At 45.9% G+C, this 18,648-nt stretch overlaps 1 protein-coding gene across 1 annotated transcript; it reads right to left on the reverse strand.

The window, feature by feature from the left end:
- Window positions 1-7,742: 7,742 nt before the first annotated feature.
- Window positions 7,743-11,419, reverse strand: LOC103020912 (serum basic protease inhibitor-like). Its single transcript, XM_007185456.2, has 2 exons — window positions 11,326-11,419; window positions 7,743-7,939 (listed from the first exon to the last, which is right to left on the reverse strand). Exons 1-2 carry the CDS (start codon window positions 11,417-11,419, stop codon window positions 7,743-7,745), a joined length of 291 nt encoding a protein of 96 aa, XP_007185518.2.
- Window positions 11,420-18,648: the final 7,229 nt, after the last annotated feature.

Raw genomic sequence — 18,648 nt, forward strand, 5'->3', positions numbered from 1 at the left:
CTGCTGCGTTGTAAGCTGTAAACTATAGTGCACATGTGAGGGCTTACACACCCACAGTCTCTTCACTCACTCCCATACATTCACTCCCAGTTACAAACATGTAGCACCCAGCCCCACCCCCCTCACTCAACCACACACACACACACACACACACACACACACTGTGCTCCACTTCCATGGTCAAGGAGAAGGGAGCTGGCTCAGTGCCCAGAAGCCCCAGGAGCAAGCCCAGCCACATGTCAAATGGGCCCAGAGCTGGGTGATGAGCTGCAGGGGACAGGAGGGGCTGCCTTCCTGGCACAAAGTCACCCTTTCCCTTGAGAAGGGCAGGAGCTCTCAATACCGAGCTGCCCCCGGACAGAAGGGCATCGGGAGCGGGGTACTCACAGAACAAGCCACTGTGTATGGAGGGTCTACTCTCTCCTGAGACATTTCACATGTATGATTTCATTTAGCCTCATGTCGACCCTACAACATCTGGGATTCTCATCCCATTTTGCCAGCGAGAAAGCAGAGGCTCAGAGAGGTGAAGTGACTTGCTCAGGACCCACAACCAGCAGACGGCACAACTGGGATTCTAGCTCAGGAGGCCCTCTGGTCCTGCCCCTCCCTCTTCCTGCCTCAGTCTGTCCATCTGAGACCAGGGAGCAGCAGAGACCCCCCCTAACGGCAGAGACTCCTCTTTTCTCCCCCCTCCCCTCTCATCTGTCTGTCTTTCTCTCCCAGTGTCCTCCTCTCCTGGTCCTCCTCCCTGTGGTCCAGGTTAGAGGCCCCCAGACCCAGGAGCCCCTGAGGAGCCTGTCCTCCCTCCACCTCCCACCTCCCTGCTCATGAGTGACTGAGTCTCTAGTTTCAAACCTTCCCGGCCCCTGGGGGCATCTTCAGAGAAATCACAAGGTGGGAACATCACAGGGGTTGTATTCTGCATAAAGACGTATGATCCCAACCAACACTGTGGGACCCCTGCTCATATCTCTGCTTCTAGTCCTCAGTTTTTCCCTCTGAAAAATGAGAATCTGGATTCCATGCTATCTAAGGCCTCTTCTTGAAATGGATGGAATGCACCCGGAGCAGGCAGAAGATGTTTATCTTTTTGTGACGCTGTGCCCTGCGAGAGGTACATTCATATCCACGGCATGAGTGGCCAATTTCTGGCTACGTGATATCACAGCACCTCACTTTTTGGACCTATATAGACTTCCTCCTTCCTTGTTTTAATTTTTTTAATTAATTAATTTATTTGGCCGTGCCGCACATCGCATGGGATATAGTTCCCCAATCAGGGATCAAACCCGCACCCCCTGCATTGGAAGCGCAGAGTCTTAACCACTGGACCGCCAGGGGAGTCCCTTAGTCTTCCTCTTTAAAAGTGGTGTCATGAATACTGGGTTTTTTAGCATTATTTTAAGGATTAAAAGGAAAAGCATAAACCAAAGCTTGTAATCTGGCTAGAATATAAGAATTTTTAGCCCACACAGTACATTTTATAATTTTGAAACATTTGCCAAGATTTAACAGTGGTAGATTTCATACAAAAGTGAATTTCTAGCATTGTTGGGAAGGTAAATGATTTGGCAACACAGTCCTTCAATTTAACAAGAGCTGTGGCTCTCAAACTTGAGTGAGCATCAGACTCACTCAGCCAGGCGTTCAAAGACAGATTTGAGATCTCCACCCCCAGAGTTTTGATTCACTAGGACAAGGGCGGGACCTAAGTATCTGCATCTAACCAGCTTCCGGGGCTGCTGACGGGGCTGCTCAAGGGACCACACTTTGAAAACCATGAGCTAAGATAAGTAGAGCTGCTCTCTTCCCATGAAGGGAGCGTTCTCTCCAGTTTGCATAATCCCCACCATGCCTTATTGTCCCCCCAGCCCCACTCCCACTCCAAATATTTCCATCCAAATCACTCAGCTGACCTTGAAGGAATTCAAAATTGTGACCTCTGGGCTGGGCTCACCGTAAGTGTTCAGTAAAAGGTAGCTTGTTCTTATTTAACCGTCTTATGAAGTGTTATTATTCCTATTTTACAGATGAAGCAACTGAAATTCAGCTAAGGGAAAATGACTTGCTGGAGCAAAAACAGCAGAAAATAGAAGGAAGACACTTGCCAAAGACTGTTATTCGTGTGGCCCCAGCTATTTCAATATTAAAAATACACAAACAACACACAGGCAAATGTATCTGATATTAACATAGATGAGGCATCAAAGATTGTGGACGTGACTTCATGTGTGTAAAATCATTTTTATCAAGAAAAGGAAGAAAGGAAATAGAAAACAGAAGAAGGGAAGGTTAAAATAGGAGGAGACATGAGTCAGCTGTAGACATGCCCACTTTAAGGTGATTGTAAACAAGAGAACATTGAAGATCTGAGAAATTCCCAGGAACAAACAGGGTACTTTTCACCATACAATGGAGCTTTCTCCTCTTGGACTCTTGGATACATTCAAACTCCCTTCTCTCCATGGAAACTTCTCTCTCTGAGTATATGGGCTATTTTGTTGCTTTGTCACCTAGCGTCTCTTTGTCCTTTTCCTGATACAGTAGCCTGATTTTGCTTGAGGAATGACTCTTCCTCCACCCAGGACTGGTGGGATTGGGCCACCTGTCAATCAAAGTGCCTGCCCTACCCCCAGACCAAGAGTGGCCAATCAGATGCTCTCCCTGGAATTTAATCTTGATCAATGAATCCCAAAAGACCTAAAAATGGAGGTCATTCAGAGGCGACCTGGGAAGATCTTAGTTCTTCCTTGCTTACCATCCTTTCCAAGTTGGGATCTTTCAGCACTCCCTTCAGTATGTGAGCTGAACAAAATCATTTAGTTCTATGGCTGCCAACAGAAGAGTCCAAAAGGATCTCACTTAAGGGTACAATCAGGAAGGGAGAATGGAAGCCCACTACATCCCCACACTGTTGTCACAAATTCCTTCTCTGCTTCCAATAGCCAGAGTCAGTTTCTGTTGCTCATAACCAGCGAGATCTCCTGCCTTTACCAGGATCACCACCAAGTTCCGCATTTTTCTATCCAGTGGCCTTTTCTCAGCCATCATCCTCCTCTAACTCACAGGTAAGGCCCTCATAGCATAAATGCGAACAAAATTCTTTACCAAAATTTGTTTCCACTTGGTCTCAGCACACACACAAAAATAATAATGAAAAGCAGAGGTTCCCCATTGGAATAACTTTGAATATCTTCTGGTGAATCTCTGGGGCTTTTGAACACACAGATCTCAAACGTCTTTCAAGGAAAATCATGGGAGACAGAGAGAGAAGAGCTTGAATAACAGCCCCTTCCAGTATTGGTTATGTGACCTTGGAGAAGGGATGAAACCTCTGAGCTTCAGTTTGTATCACTCTAAAACAGAAGAAAAACGTATTAAAATTGTTGCAATATTGAGAGATTAAGATGTATGTGCAGGGCTTAGCACATAGTAGGTTGTCAATAAGTGGTAACAGGTGTTTTATATTATTAATTCTACCTCTCTCAGAGTTACTTAGACATTCTCATCAACTCAGTTACTTTTACCAGCACATCACGACAGGGAACTGCCTCTGCTACTTTCACCCTCTGAGGTACCAGCAATACCCACCTGCTGTGAGCCTCAGTTTCCTTCTATGTAAATGGAAGGATGACTCCCTCTCTATGGACACAGTTCAAGGTCTATATGTGCTCACAAATGTATAATGCTAGCAAATTGAATAGGGTACACTGCTAGTAAATTGGCAGAGCCAGAGTTTGAAGCCATGGAGTCAGATCAAAGGTTTCAGTCATCACATATTTTATCCCTAATAAACATTTCATGAACAAGTGAATGAATGAATCAATGTCTACTCAACATCTTTGCCTAAGTGTTCTAGAAGCACCACGGACTCAACATTGACCAAACTGAATTTATTGTCCTTCCTTTTAAAGACTTGTTTCCCCTACCTTCTCCCAGAAGGCTGAGTGTTGTCCTTCGTTCTACCTTTTCCTCACTCCCTGTGAGCAATCTCATAGCAAAGTCTGTTGGTTGTACCTCCTCAGTTCTCAGATGAAAGTTCACTTCAGAATAAGATGAAGACACCTGATCATAGACCTTCCCCACTTCCTGACAGCATCCATCCAGAACAAAGCCAGCTTCCTGAAACTCTCCCGCAAATAACCTTACAGAAGCCCACATCCTGTAAGTCCTTCAAACATCCACTTAATGGGATGCCATATCATTCACTGTCCATTGCTGCAGTGAGTAATAAGCCTAACTCGTTCAGTTTGAAAGTGGACAGTTTCTAGCTGTCTGTGGTTGGAAACATTGACAGGTATAAGCCTTTTTCCTCATTGTGTAATTATTGTCTCCCCACATAAGCAGGCTTCCTGCTTCTGCCTGCTGGGGCCAAATGCCCAGTAACAGCGTTTCTCGATGATCCCCTGCAAACCACCCCCCACTCTGGTGTCTCCACCAGTGGTTTTGGGATCGGAGGACCTCAGTTTGCATCCCACCTCTCCCTTTTCCTAACTTTGTGACCTGGGGCCAGAAATCTCCCAGAGCCCCGTGTCATCAGATGCCACATGAGACCCATGCTGCCCACGTCGTGAGGTTGCTGAGGAAGCAGTGGAGGCAACAGACATCTATTCCTTCTCCCTGCACAGTCAGTCCTTGTAATAAGAACAATAGTGAGTTATATGACAGTTAACACTTAGCTCCTTTGATCAGGGGGTAAAATAAAGGCCAGGTGGGGTGGGAAAAGGGCAGAACCGGGGTAAGGTCAATCACTGAAGCAAGAGGGTTTTTGGTTACCTCTGACGAAGGAGAACTATTTGGAAGAGAGACTGTGACTCTCCTCTGGCAGTGGGGGAACTTCATGAGGGTGGACTTCTAGAAGGGGACACTTCAACAATCAATGCCATTTGTTCCTTTACTACAGTCGACAGCACATTTAAAAAGCAGTCAGGAACCAAGGAAACTAAACCTCTATGTGCTTCTAGACAATTTGCTTTGGTAAGTGGTGTGCAGAGAACTTTAGCAGCCTAATCAACGTGGTCCTCAAAGTACCCAAACCCGGAGATTTCTTAAGGCAGATACCATCATCCTCTTTTACAAAGAAAGAATCTGTGGCTCAGAGAGGTGAAGTGACTTGCCCAAGATCACACAGCAACATAGTGAGTTACTGAAGCCAATCTCTTTTCATGAATACCAAGTCATTTTCCCACTCACTGTTATAAATTAATAATTATTAAATAACATATATTTAGAGTAGTACTCTTACTGTTATCTAATCACACATTCACTAAAAGTTTACTCTGCCAATACTTGTACAAAGCATTTAACAAATATCATATCTTTTTAATTGTCATCACAACTTTATGAGATTGATACAAAAAGAGGAAAGCAGCCTCTGAGTTCCAAGACCTGACCTGACATCACAGTGCACCTTATGTTCTCCTACTCAACAGAAACATTTCAGAAACCTTCAACATCAGATAATGTCATTCTGTGTGCATGAGGGATCAAGACAAAAATAGGACATTCGGTAATGATGTTTGAACACAGAAAAAAGGAGGTAAATTATACAAACCACCAAAATATCCAAGCATCCCCCTGTATTGAGTGACTGCTACTTCTTTAACAAGTACAGCTCTAACCTCTATCTAGTCTTCCCTTCTTAGAGTTAAGATACCCATTCAGAGAGCTGCCCCACTTCCTGAGAGCATCCATCCGGAGCAGAGCCAGCTTCCTGAAACACACACCCCCCCACCAACCAAATCACCTAACACAAGCCCACATCCTATAACTTCTATCTAACATTCTCTTAATGAGACATCATATTGTTTTCCAAGGTGATTCCTATTCCTTGCTGCAGTGAGTAATAAACCCAACTAGTTCAACTAGGAAAGGGAGTGTTTTTAGTCATCTCTGGCTAGAATAGTTAAAAAGTACAAGCATTATCCTTATTTTATAATTACAGAAAGTAAAGCTCAGAGATGTTGGGAAATTTGCCCAAGACTACAAGGAGGTGAGTAACAGAACCAGCACCATCTGTGTTCTTGTTTATTTAAATACTATGCTTGTTGTGGTCCCCATGCCTAAATTTCCTCATCTGTAGTGAAACAGATACTCTCTGTTCTCCAAAGGTGCCTCCATCCCACATCTTCGCAGAGGCAGGAGCGTGAAAACATTGTCAAAGTTGCTCTACTTGGGAGAGCTGGACCTGTTGTGTCAGGAAACTCATACAGCAGCTAAGTGACATCTCCGTGTCACCGTTTCCTCCCTTGAAGGATTCTTAGGATGATTAATAGAAGAATGCAGGCAAAATGCTAACACAGAGCCTGGCGCACTAAAAGGGTAGTTGCCCTTCCTTAACTGAAGTAAGAAGCCCCCTCCGCACATGTGACCTCAGGCAAGGGGGTTCCTACTGCAAATGGACAACTGAGTCTCATGCTCCTTTCTTTGTTCTTCTGAGAGTCCAGGAGAACAACCTGCACCCAAATTTGACCTGGCCCAAGAAGTGAAGAAAGAAGGCTTTCATGTTGAGGTGTCTCTCACCCGGGTTTTTGTGTAGCTTGGGGTGGCCATTCAGAGGTAGATGGTGCTGTAATGGGTTTGCTTCCTATACCTGGCAGGGCCCAGTCTGAGGACAGGAAAAGGGGAGGTGCCCACTGCTCTGCAGAATAGTGAGAAGGACCAGCATCTCCATGGACCCTATTGGTGAAGGCTCTTAGGGGCAAACCACAGAATCTACTCCAGTGAGTTTAATTTGAATATGAATTTATTGAAATATAAGCCAGACAGTTTGAAGCCATAGAAAGGAAAATGTGCAACATCACTGCGAGGGAAAGGGGCTTCTTTATTGAAAAGACCGCTGCCACCACTGATGCTGAGAACTGGATGCCAGAATTTCCACCTTGGCCACCCACAAGGAGAGCAGTGATGGTGGAGGGGGATGAAGGTAAGGATGCAGTGAAGATGAGGGTTAAGATAAGAACCCTGACATGAGGAATGTGCTCCTGCATTCATTCCTTCCTTCCTCAAATATTTATGGACGGTCTCCTTTGTGCCAGGACCTGTGCTAAGCGCTAGGGATAAAGGGAAGACTTGCTCTCATGGTGCTTAAAATCCACTGGATGAGACAGAACTAAGGCATGTAGACCCATGGGGGGAAGGAGAGAGGCAGGGTTCTGCTGAGGAGGGTGGGGTTGAGAAGGACTCAGAGGAGATCAAGCTGTTTCAGAAGCAGCCGCAGCCCAGCCCTGTGTGCGTCCTCCTTGGACTTCAGAGTTTCGGGGTGGTACAGTTCGAAGGTCCTCTGCAAAAAGAAAGAAACTTGCTGATTGACCTCTCTCAAGCACCACACTTGGACACCGCTGACCTTGACAGATCCTCGACTCTCCCAGAAACATGCAACCACAGTCCACCCAGGACCAGAATGACCAACAAGAAGGAAGTGAGTTTCTAAGCCTAGGTGGGGAGTTCAGGAGCTCTGCAGACCTGCTCTGTGGGGCGGCTGACTCAGTGTTCCCATCTGAGAAAAGGGGAGCATGTGAGGAGGCTCAGATTCTCATGACGGGGCTTCTAGGGTGACCTTCTGCCAAGCTGGCCCGTGGAGGATGTGCTCAGTGTGTGGTTTCACAGGACACGGCAGCCCCTTCTCCTGGGAGGCAGCGAGGAGGAAAGACACTGTGCAGGTGTGAATGGTGTGGGGCCCCCTGAGCTCCACCTCTTTTTCTCAGCCCTTCCCCTCCCGCCCTGTCCTGTCCCCTTTCTTACTCGAGGGTCCCGACATGACCACCGCAGGTCTTCATGCAGTCCTCTGCCGTCAGGAAGTTGTTCTTATTCCCACGGCAGCCGCCGTACATAAAGGTCTCACACTGCCCGGACTTGGCGTTGTAGAAGTACCTGACCTTCTGGGCCCTGCAGGGACCCGCATACTGAGGCTCCAGGCAGAAGGCAGGCTGAGAACCTGCTGGGATGGGAGGGGCTCTGGGTCAGTTATGAGGGCCATCATCACAGCTCGGTCTACAAGGTCAACAACTGAAACCACCAGTTTGTCTGCGATAGAGAAGGTTAGGGTTCTGGGGGCTGGTCAAATTGAAAAGGCCATTTGACAACCTGCTTTCTGGGATATTATTATTAATGTTCCTAGGTGTGACATGGTATGGTAATCATGCACAAATTTATATCTCCATCATGAAGTATTTTAAGATTAATTGGTATGATGCCTTTGATTAGCTTCAAAAAACTCTACCAAAAAAGAATAAAAAACGGCAGACAAGGCAAAAAATATTCGTCATATGTCAGTAATTATTGGAGCTGGTACCTGGGTTTTATAATACTATCCTCTGCACTTATGTGTATGGTAAAAAGTTTCCACCATTAATAAAATAGTGTGGAGGAATCAGGCTGTAATGGAGAAAGGCATGAAGAAAACATACCAGTGTGTTCTCTTTTGTTACCTCACAGGGACTTTATAAATTGAATATTGACCCTATATTCATACTGTGGCTTATAATAAGCAATATATATATATAATATAAATTATATATATTATATATATTATATATATTATATATATTATATATATATTATATATATATATATATATAATATATATTATATATATATATGTTCTTTGTCATTTTCCTGGCACAGAGTTCTTACAAACCTTGGTATTTCTTAAGTGCTGAGAGCAATAAAAGTGTCTTTTGTTATGTGAAGTAGGTAACTTTTGGGAAGACCCTAGTAACCCCAAAAAGGGTTCTGGTTGCCAGGGGAAACCACTGCCTGACAGGAAGGTTGCAACTTCCATTCCTACCCTCCCTCATGCCCTTCCATCCACAGTTCAGCCCGCCCCCCAGCCTCAGGGATCGGAGAGGGGCTGGAGGTTGAGCAATCACCAATGGCTAATGATTTAATGCATCATGACTAGATAAGGAAGCCTCCATAGAAACTTCAACAGAGGAAGAGATTCATGTTATTCAAAAGGACTGGCATCGACCCAGGGAACAACATAGGTACACGCTCCATCATGGCTCACCTGGACCACTGCAGCAGCCTGCCCACTGGGCCTCTGTCTCTGCCCTTCGCCCCCTAGAGGCCACTCTCCGCACTGCAGCCACAGGGATCCTATCCCATTGCTCCCATGACCAGTTCCTCAGTGACTCCCCATCTCTCTCACAGTCAAATTCCGATTCTCATCCTACAAGGCTGGTCAGGACCTGTCCCCATGGCCTCTTTGGCCTCATCCCTTCCCCTCTCCTCCCCTCCCACCCACTCAGCTCCAGCCACCCTGGTAATTGCTGCTGCTCGTTCACACCAGGTGTGTTCTTTCTGCAGCCTCTGCTCCAACGCCCCCTTATCACAGAGGGGTTCGCTGATCAGTCTACAGAAAGAGCACAGCCTCCTTTATCCCCATCACTCTCTACCTTCAAAAACTCATAACCTAGCAGAGTATTCCCCCTTTTGCTATCGTCGGTCTCCCTCCGAGAAGGCAAGGTATTTTTCTGTATTCTGTCTACAGCTCTTTCCCCACACCAAAAACCAAGCCTGTAGGGACTTAATAAATATATAGCCAGGGAATGAATCTCCCATTTCATGCTCATGCCAAGCACACAGTCATTGAATAGAATGGATATAATGGAATTCCTGTTAGTGCAAAGTCTACTTGATGATGGGGCAGGTCTACATAATTATCAATCTACCTCTAACATTCTACATCCTGAGAGGGTAATAAAATAATAGTCAAAAGAGGACAAGGGAAAGGGCCTTGAGACTTTACTAATATTTTATCAGCCTTTGTTCCCACAAGCCAACTCACACAAGCGCTGTGTTTCTTGCTTTCCCTGCAGTTGCTCTGCTCAGTGGCCCTACATCTTTCTCATTAATTTTAATCCTAGAGGAATAATTATTTGAGACCTAAATATTTTTTCTTTCCCGAAAGAGGTAGGTAGAGAAATCTTTTCAATTTAACACATCTTGGTGGAAAATGGACAAAATTGGCCATGAAATGTGTTTAAACTCTGTAAATTCATGACTGGTAAGCTGTTCAAAAACCCATGTAACATGGTTCCCGTTTTCAAGTGAGGAAACTGCAGATGACTTGCCCCAGGACACACGGCATGTGGGTGATAGGGTCAGGACAAGATACTATCATGTCACAACCCATTAGATAAACTACCTGATTCTGCCAGGAATTCTGAAAATACAGGTAACTGGTAAGAGTTTCTGGCTGCAGTGTCCAACTTTCATTATTCCCCTGTCCGCAAGCCTCACTGGAGCCTCCAAATCACAGGGAAGACTGAGTCTGGTTTTTCCCTGACACCAAATATGTGGTGTCTCTACCAACACCAAACAATTCTCTAAACACCCACTGGGCATCCCAGAAGGCAATTTACTTCTGATACTAAATCCATGGAATTAGTGCAGATCCCGTAGGTTGAGAGCTCAAGACTGTCCTCACTACAAATGCCAGCCATGTGATCCGGAGTCACTCATGCTTGTGACCGACTGGCTAAAAATCGGAGGTTCCATGACCCCACCTGCATGTTCAATAACCAATAGAAGTGGAGACAGAACTCAGGAAAACCCTTTACTTACTGTTCCCAGGTTATTATAAAGGATAAAGCTCAGGGACAGAGAAATGGAGGAGATGCGTAGGGCAAAGGGGGAGGAGAGGTGTGTGGAGGCTCAGTGCGCTAGGGGAGCATGCCACCCTCACAGCACCTCCATCTGTTCACCACCCCGAAAGCTCTCTGAACCCCAATATATATGGATTTTTATTGAAGTGTCAATAAATAGACATATTGATTGAATCATTGGCCATTGGTGACTGATCTCCATCTCAATACCCTCCCCTCACCCCAGAGGTGCTGGGATGTGGGGTGATGAAAGTTCTAGCCTCTAAACACATGATTGGGTTTTTCTGGAGACCAGCCCCACTCTGAAGGTCTCTCGGGTCCCATTCCTTTACTCACCTCATTACCATAAAAAAGACAGTAAATTCCAGGAGTTTCAGGAGGTCTGTTCCAGGAACCAGGACAAGGATCAAATATTGATCTTTTTATTACACTACAGTGAAGTTCAGGGACACGGCACTGACCAGGAATAGAGAGTGTCAGAGATGGGATCCCTGATCTGGTAGAGGTAGGCAGGATATATATTTTTTAATTTGAATTTTAATTTTTTTTCCTATTGAGAGCCATGAAATATCCCTGGAGTTAAAACTGCCCAACTTCCCAGGAGAAATCCAGAGAGGGCTGTCAGCACCCACCCCACCCCTGCTCCCCAGCCCCCTCCGTGGACTCCCCTCATTCCCCCCAGCCTGCAGAGGTGAGGTGAGCTGGGACTTACCTCTGGCATGGCTCTTGTGTTTACCCCCCGGGGTGCAGGCCACCAGGGTGCCCAGGAGGACGAGAAGGGCGACGGAGAGGCAGAGCCGTCTCATGTTCGTGGCCTCGCAGGAGGGCTTCTGAGGAAACCTGGGGGCTGACAGAGCTTTTCATAACCCAGCTGAGGGGTGGGATCAGGCAATGAGGAGGGGAGTGAGGAAGGGGAGGAGCTGGGGTCAGTCCTGTTTATTGCGTAATCTCCCCACCTAACCAGGCTTTCTGCTTCTGTCTGCTGGGGCCAAATGCCCAGTAACAGCACTTCTCAGATTTAATTATGCCTGTGGGTCTCATGGAAACAAAGATTGTGATTCCACAGGTGGAATTTTGTCCAATATGTTGACTCAGGGATCATCCCAGCACCTAGAGCAGTGCATGGCACATGATGAGTGAATGAGAGCAAATCAAAGGATGGATAAGTGAACAACAGTGTGTTAGCTCAGGTCCTCCTTTTCAACTCCTGCAGGTTTCATTACAGCTGGGAATTATGCGCTTCACCCCCTCCCCTACCACTACCTAACTCAGAAGACAGGTGTGACACAGGACACCTTCCTGCAACCATTGCCACAGCTTCTCAACTGAATGGACACTTGCTGTTTACCTGGCACTGGCCCAGGCAGAAGCCCTCTTGGGGCAGCAACCCTGTTTTCTCAGTAGAAAAAGGAGTAAGGGGTGTGGGCAGAGGGGAAGCAGGGAGCTGAACACATCTTCACAGCATGACCTCCCATTTCCCCTCACCTGGTTTCAGAAACAGGAAAGCTGCCTGCCTGAGTGGACCTCAGGGGACCTTGGAAGATTGCCTGCAATAGCCTCCCTCCTCCTGCTCTCTTCCTCAGTGGTTTTGGAACCATAGGACCTCAGTTTGGGTACCAGTTCTGCCTTTTTCTAACTTGGTGCCCTGAAGACTTAAATCTCCCAGAGCCCTGTGTTTTCAAGTGTCACATGAGGTCAACGCTGCCAACATCATGCGTTTCTGTGGAAGAAGTAGAGGCAATAGACATATATTCTTCTCCCTGAGAAGTCAAAGCCCTTTGTAATAATAATAATAATAATAATAATAATGTCATTACAGCAGATAAAACTTAGCTTCTTCTATGTGTCAGACATTATCCTAACTACTTGACATATATTAACTCATCTAATCCTCAAAAATCTTAAAAGAAGTGGTGAGGAATTTTTGATATTTCCTCATGTTACAGAGGAGGAACCTGAGGTAACAGGAAATAATTTGCCTAAAGACATAGAGTGTAGAGAGAGTATCTGAACCCAGGGATCTGGCTTCAGAGTCTGTGCACCATGCACTCTGCTGCGTTGTAAGCTGTAAACTATAGTGCATGTGAGGGGTTACACACCCCCAGTCTCTTCACTCACTCCCATATATTCACTCCCAGTTACGAACATGTAGCACCAAGCCCCACCCCCCCTCACTCATCCACACGTATTCAAGCAATCTTCCATTAACACACACACACACACACACACACACACACACACACACACACACACCCTGTGCTCCACTTCCAGGGTCAAGGAGAAGGGAGCTGGCTCAGTGCCCAGAAGCCCCAGGAGCAAGCCCAGCCACATGTCAAACAGGCACAGAGCTGGGTGCTGAGCTGCAGGGGACGGGAGAGGCTGCCTTCCTGGCACAAAGACACCCTTTCCCTTGAGAAGGGCAGGAGCTCTCAATACCGAGCTGCCTCTGGACAGAAGGGCATCAGGAGCGGGGTACTCACAGAACAAGCCACTGTGTGTGGAGGGTCTACTCTCTCCTGAGACGTTTCACATGTATGATTTCATTTAGCCTCATGTCGACCCTACAACATCTGGGATTCTCATCCCATTTAGCCAATGAGAAAGCAGAGGCTCAGAGAGGTGAAGCGACTTGCTCAGGACCCACAACCAGCAGATGGCACAACTGGGATTCTAGCTCAGGAGGCCCTCTGGTCCTGCCCCTCTTCCTGCCTCAGTCTGTCCATCTGAGACCAGGGAGCAGCAGAGACCCCCCCCCCCTAAAGGCAGAGACTCCTCTTTTCTCCCCCTCCCCTCTCGTCTGTCTGTCTTTCTCTCCCAGTGTCCTCCTCCCTCTGGTCCAGATTAGAGGCCCCTAGACCCAGAAGCCCCTTGATGGGCCTGTCCTCCCTCCACCTTTCACCTCCCTGCACATGAGTGACTGAGTCTCTAGTTTCAAACCTTCCCGGCCCCTGGGGGCATCTTCAGAGAAATCACAAGGCGGGAACATCACAAGGGTTGTATTCTGGATAAAGACCAATGATCCCAACACTGTGGGAACCCAGGTCATATCTCTGTTTCTAATCCTCAGTTTTTCCCTCTGAAAAAATGAGAATCTTGGATTCCATGCTATCTAAGGCCTCTTCTTGAAATGGATGGAATGCACCCGGGGCAGGCAGAAGATGTTTATCTTTCTGTGACGCTGTGCCCTGCGAGAGGTACGTTCATATCCATGGCAGGAGTGGCCACTTTCTGGCTACGTGATATCACAGCACCTCACTTTTTGGACCCATATAATCTTCCTCCTTAAAAGTGGTCTCATGAATACTGTTTTTTTAAGGATTATTTTAAGGATTAAAAGGAAAAGCATAAACCACAGGTTCAAATCTGGCTAGAATATAAGTATTGTCAGCCCATACAGTGCAATTTACAATTTGAAACATTTGCCAAGATTGAACAGTGGGGGATTGCTTAAAAAAGTAAATTTCTAGTATTGTTGGGAAAAGTAAACGATCTGGCTGCACAGTCCTGCAATTTAACAAGAGCAGTGAGTCTCAAAATTGAGTGAGCATCAGAATCACTTAGCCAGTCGTTCAAACACACGCTTGAGATCCCACCCCCAGAGTTTTGATCACTAGGACAGGGGTGGGACCTAAGTATCTGCATCTAACCAGCTTCCGGGGCTGCTGACGGGGCTGCTCAAGGGACCACACTTTGAAAGCCATGAGCTAAGCTAAGTAGAGCTGCTCTCTTCCCATGAGGGGAGCGTTCCCCCCAGTTTCCATAATCCCCACCATGCCTTATTGTCCCCCCAGCCCCACTCCAAATACCTCCATCCTCAACACTCAACTGATCTGGAAGGAATTTAAAATTGTGACCTGTGGGGTGGGCTCACAGTAAGTGTTCAGTAAAAGGTAGCTTGTTCTTATTTAACAATCTTATGAAGTAAGTATTATTATTCCTATTTTACAGATGAAGAAACTGAAGTTCCTCTAAGGGAAAGTGACTTGCTGGATGAAAAACAGCAGAAAATCACGAGGAAGAACTTGCCAAAAAATGTTAGTCATGTGGCCCCGCTAATTTCAATGGTATAAATACACAAACACATAAACAACACACAGGCAAATCTATCTGATATTAACATAGATGATGCATCAAAGATTGTGGACACGACTTCATGAGAGTAAAATCATGTTTATCAAGAAAGGGAAGAAGAAAAAGTTAAAATGGAAGGTTACATGAGTGAGCTGCAGACATGCCTACTCTAAGGTAACTGTAAACAAGTGACATTGAAGATCTGAGAAATTCCCAGGAACAAACAGGATGCCTTTCACCATACAATGGAGATTTCTCCTCTTGGACTCTTGGATACATTCAAACTCCCTTCTCTCCAAGGAAACTTCTCTCTCTGAGTATATGGGCTATTTTGTTGCTTTGTCACCTAGCATCTCTTTGTCCTTTTCCTGATACAGTAGCCTGATTTTGCTTGAGGAATGACTCTTCCTCCACCCAGGACTGGTGGGATTGGGCCGCCTGTCAATCAAAGTGCCTGCCCTACCCCCAGACCAAGAGTGGCCAATCAGATGCTCTCCCTGGAATTTAATCTTGATCAATGAATCCCAAAAGACCTAAAAATGGAGGTCATTCAGAGGCGACCTGGGAAGACCTTAGTTCTTCCTTGCTTACCATCCTTTCCAAGCTGGGATCTTTCAGCACTCCCTTCAGTCTGTGAGCTGAACTAAATCAATTAGTGCTATGGGTGCCAATAGTAGAGTCCAAAGGATCTCACTTAAGGGTACAATCAGGAAGGGAGAGTGGATGCCCACTACATCCCCACACTGTTGTCACAAATTCCTTCTCTGCTTCCAATAGCCAGAGTCAGTTTCTGTTGCTCATAACCAGCAAGATCTGCTGCCTTTACCAGGGTCACCACCAAGTTCTGCATTTTTCTATCCAGTGGCCTTTTCTCAGCCATCATCCTCCTCTAACTCACAGGTAAGGCTCTCAAGGCATAAATGTGAACAAAATTCTTTACCAAAATTTGTTTCCACTTGGTCTCAGCATAAAAAAATGATGAAAAGCAGAACTTCCTATTTGAAGAATTTTGAGTCTCCTCTGGTGAATCGTCGGGGCTTTTGAAGGCACAACTTTTAAACCTCTTTCAAGGAAAATCATAGGAGACAGAGGGTGTTGAGTTTGAATCCCAGCACCTGCCAATATTGGTTATGTGACCTTGGAGAAGGGATGAAACCTCTGAGTTTCAGCTTGAATTACTTTAAAATGGAAGAAAAGCCTATTAAGGTTGTTGTGATGTTTAGAGATGAAGATGTATGTGCAGGGCTCGGTACATAATAGGTTGTCAATAGTGGTGATGGGTGTTTTACATTATTAATTCTACCTCTCTCAGAGTTACTTAGACATTCTCGTCGACTCAGTTACTATTACCAGCACATCAGGACAGGGAATTCACGTTGCTACTTTCACCCTCTGAGGTACTAGCAATCCCCACCTTCTCTGAACCTCAGGTTCCTCCTTTGTAAATGGAAGGATGATTCCATCTCTGTGGATACCGTTCAAAATTTATCTGCGCTCACAGATGTAAAACACTAGCAAATTGATTAGGCCACACACCTAGTAAATTGGCAGAGCCAGAGTTTGAAGCCATGGAGTCTGATCAAAGGTTTCAGTCATCACATATTTTATCCCTAATAAGCATTTCATGAACAAGTGAATGAATGAATCAACGTCTACTCAACATCTTTGCCTATGTGCTCTCCGAGCACCATGGACTCAACACTGACCTAACTGAATTTATTGTCCTTCCTTCTGAAGACTTGCTTCCCCTACCTTCCCCCAGAAGGCTGAGTGTTGTCCTTCATTCTACCTTTTTCTCACCCCCCTGTGAGCAATCTCATAGCAAAGTCTGTTGGTTGTACCTCCTCAGTTCTCAGCTGAAAGTTCACTTCGGAATAATATGAAGACACCTGATCATAGAACTGCCCCACTTCCTGACAGCATCATCCTGAGCAAAACTAAAAAGAGGGCTTCCCTGGTGGCACAGTGGTTAGGAATCTGTCTGTCAATGCAGGGGATACGGGTTCGAGCCCTGTTCTGGGAAGATCCCACATGCTGCAGAGCAACTAAGCCCGTGCGCCACAACTACTGAGCCTGCGCTCTAGAGTCTGTGAGTCACAACTATTGAGCCCACGTGCCACAACTACTGAAGCCCGCGCACCTAGAGCCGTGCTCCACAGCAAGAGAAGCCACCGCCATGAGAAGCCCACGCACCGCAATGAAGAGTACCCCCTGCTCGGCGCTACTAGAGAAAGCCCTTGCACAGCAACGAAGACCCAACGCAGCCAAAAATGAATAGATAAAATAAATAAATTAAAAATAAATAAATAAATAAAAGAAATAATGCTAGGGGAAAAAAAACTAAAAAAAGAACTACTATATGATCCAGCAATTCCTCTCCTGCGTATATATCTGGAAAAACGAAAACTTTAATTTGAAAATATACATGCACCTCAATGTTCACAGAAGCCCTGTTTACAATAGCCAAGACATGTAAACAATGCAAGTGCCCATCAACAGAGGACTGGCTTAAGAAATGTGGTGTGAAAATAGAAATAAACTCACAGGATTTCTGTAGCCATCCAGTTTTTAAGACTCTGCGCTTCCACGGCAGGGGACTTGTGTTCGATCCCTGGTCAGGGAACTGAGATCCCACATGCTGCATGGTGTGGCCAAACAGAGAAACAAAACAAACCAACAAAAAACAAAAAAAGAAATGGACTCACCAACATAGAAAACAAACTTATGGTTACCAAAGTGGAAAGGAGGGGGAAGAATATAATTTGGGGAATATGACAAGCACAGAGCCTGACAGATGGCCAGTGCCCACTAAACGTGAGCTTGATCTTCTTGAGCTGGAGTAGGAAGCCCCTCCCCGCACATGACAACAGGGAAGGGGGTTCCTTGAGCCTCATGCGCCTTCCTTTCTCCTTCTGAGAATCCAAGAAAATAACCTGCCCCAAAGTTTGACCTGGCCCAAGAAGTAAAGGACAAAAGCGTTCATGTTGAGGTGTCTGTCACCCAGTTTTTTGTGTGTACTGGGGTGGCCATTAAGAGGTAGATGCCACCATAAGGGGTTGGCTTCCTATACCTGGTAGGGGCCAGTCTGAGGGCAGGAAATGGGGAGGTACCCGCTGCTCTGCAGAATAGTGAGAAGGACCACCATTTCCATGAAACCTACTGGTTAAGGTTTTAGTTGCAAATAACAGAATCCACTGTAGTTGGTTTAATTATAATATGAATTGATTTAAACATAAGGCCAGACTGTTTGAAGACACAGACGTTCAACATCACTGTGGGGAAAGGGGCTTCTTTAGTGAAAAGACCACTCCCACCACTGATGCTGGGAACTGGATGCCACAAATTCTACATTTGCCAGCACAAGGAGAGCAGTGATGGTGGGGTGGAGAATGAAGGTGAAGATGCAGTGAGGAAGAAGATTCGGCAAGAATCCTGGCTTCAAATCCCAGGCTCTACAGTCACTGCAGTCATGACGAGTTTTGCCCCTGCATAATTCCTTCACAATGGGTCCATAAGTTTTATAATACTATTCTCGGTACTTGGGGTGTTGTTGCAAGTTTCCACCATTAAAAAAGAAAATGTGAAGGAATCATGCTGTCATGGAGAAAGGTGTGGAAGAAAACACACCAGTGTGTTTACATTGACTAACTCATGGGGACTGGAAAAATGGACTATTGACGGAATATTGATATTGTGACTTATATAAAAATATTAATTTCGTCTTCATCCCATTTCTGGCACAGAGCTCCTAAAACTGTTGGAATTTTCTAAGAGATGAGAGCAAAAAGGGACTTTTTTATCAGGTGAGGGTGGTGACTTTTATAAAGCCCCAACCTAAGCCAAGAATGGAGATTGGTTGCCAGGGGAATCAACTGCCTCATTAGGGGGTGGGAAGTTTCATTCCCACTTTCCCCCTTTCCCTGCCCCCACACCTCAGGGAGGGGAGAGGGGTTGGAGGTTGAAT

The sequence above is a fragment of the Balaenoptera acutorostrata genome, chromosome 15 (assembly GCF_949987535.1).
Source record: "Balaenoptera acutorostrata chromosome 15, mBalAcu1.1, whole genome shotgun sequence".
NCBI lineage: Eukaryota > Metazoa > Chordata > Mammalia > Artiodactyla > Balaenopteridae > Balaenoptera > Balaenoptera acutorostrata.

What these genes read in the sequence shown, in the direction of transcription:
- LOC103020912 (XM_007185456.2), bottom strand. Translation starts at nt 11,419, where the DNA reads ATGAGACGGCTCTGCCTCTCCGTCGCCCTTCTCGTCCTCCTGGGCACC. An exon ending in ACACAAGAGCCATGCCAGAG is followed by an intron (nt 7,940 to 11,325) that starts GTAAGTCCCAGC and finishes CCATCCCAGCAG; the next exon opens with GTTCTCAGCCTGCCTTCTGC.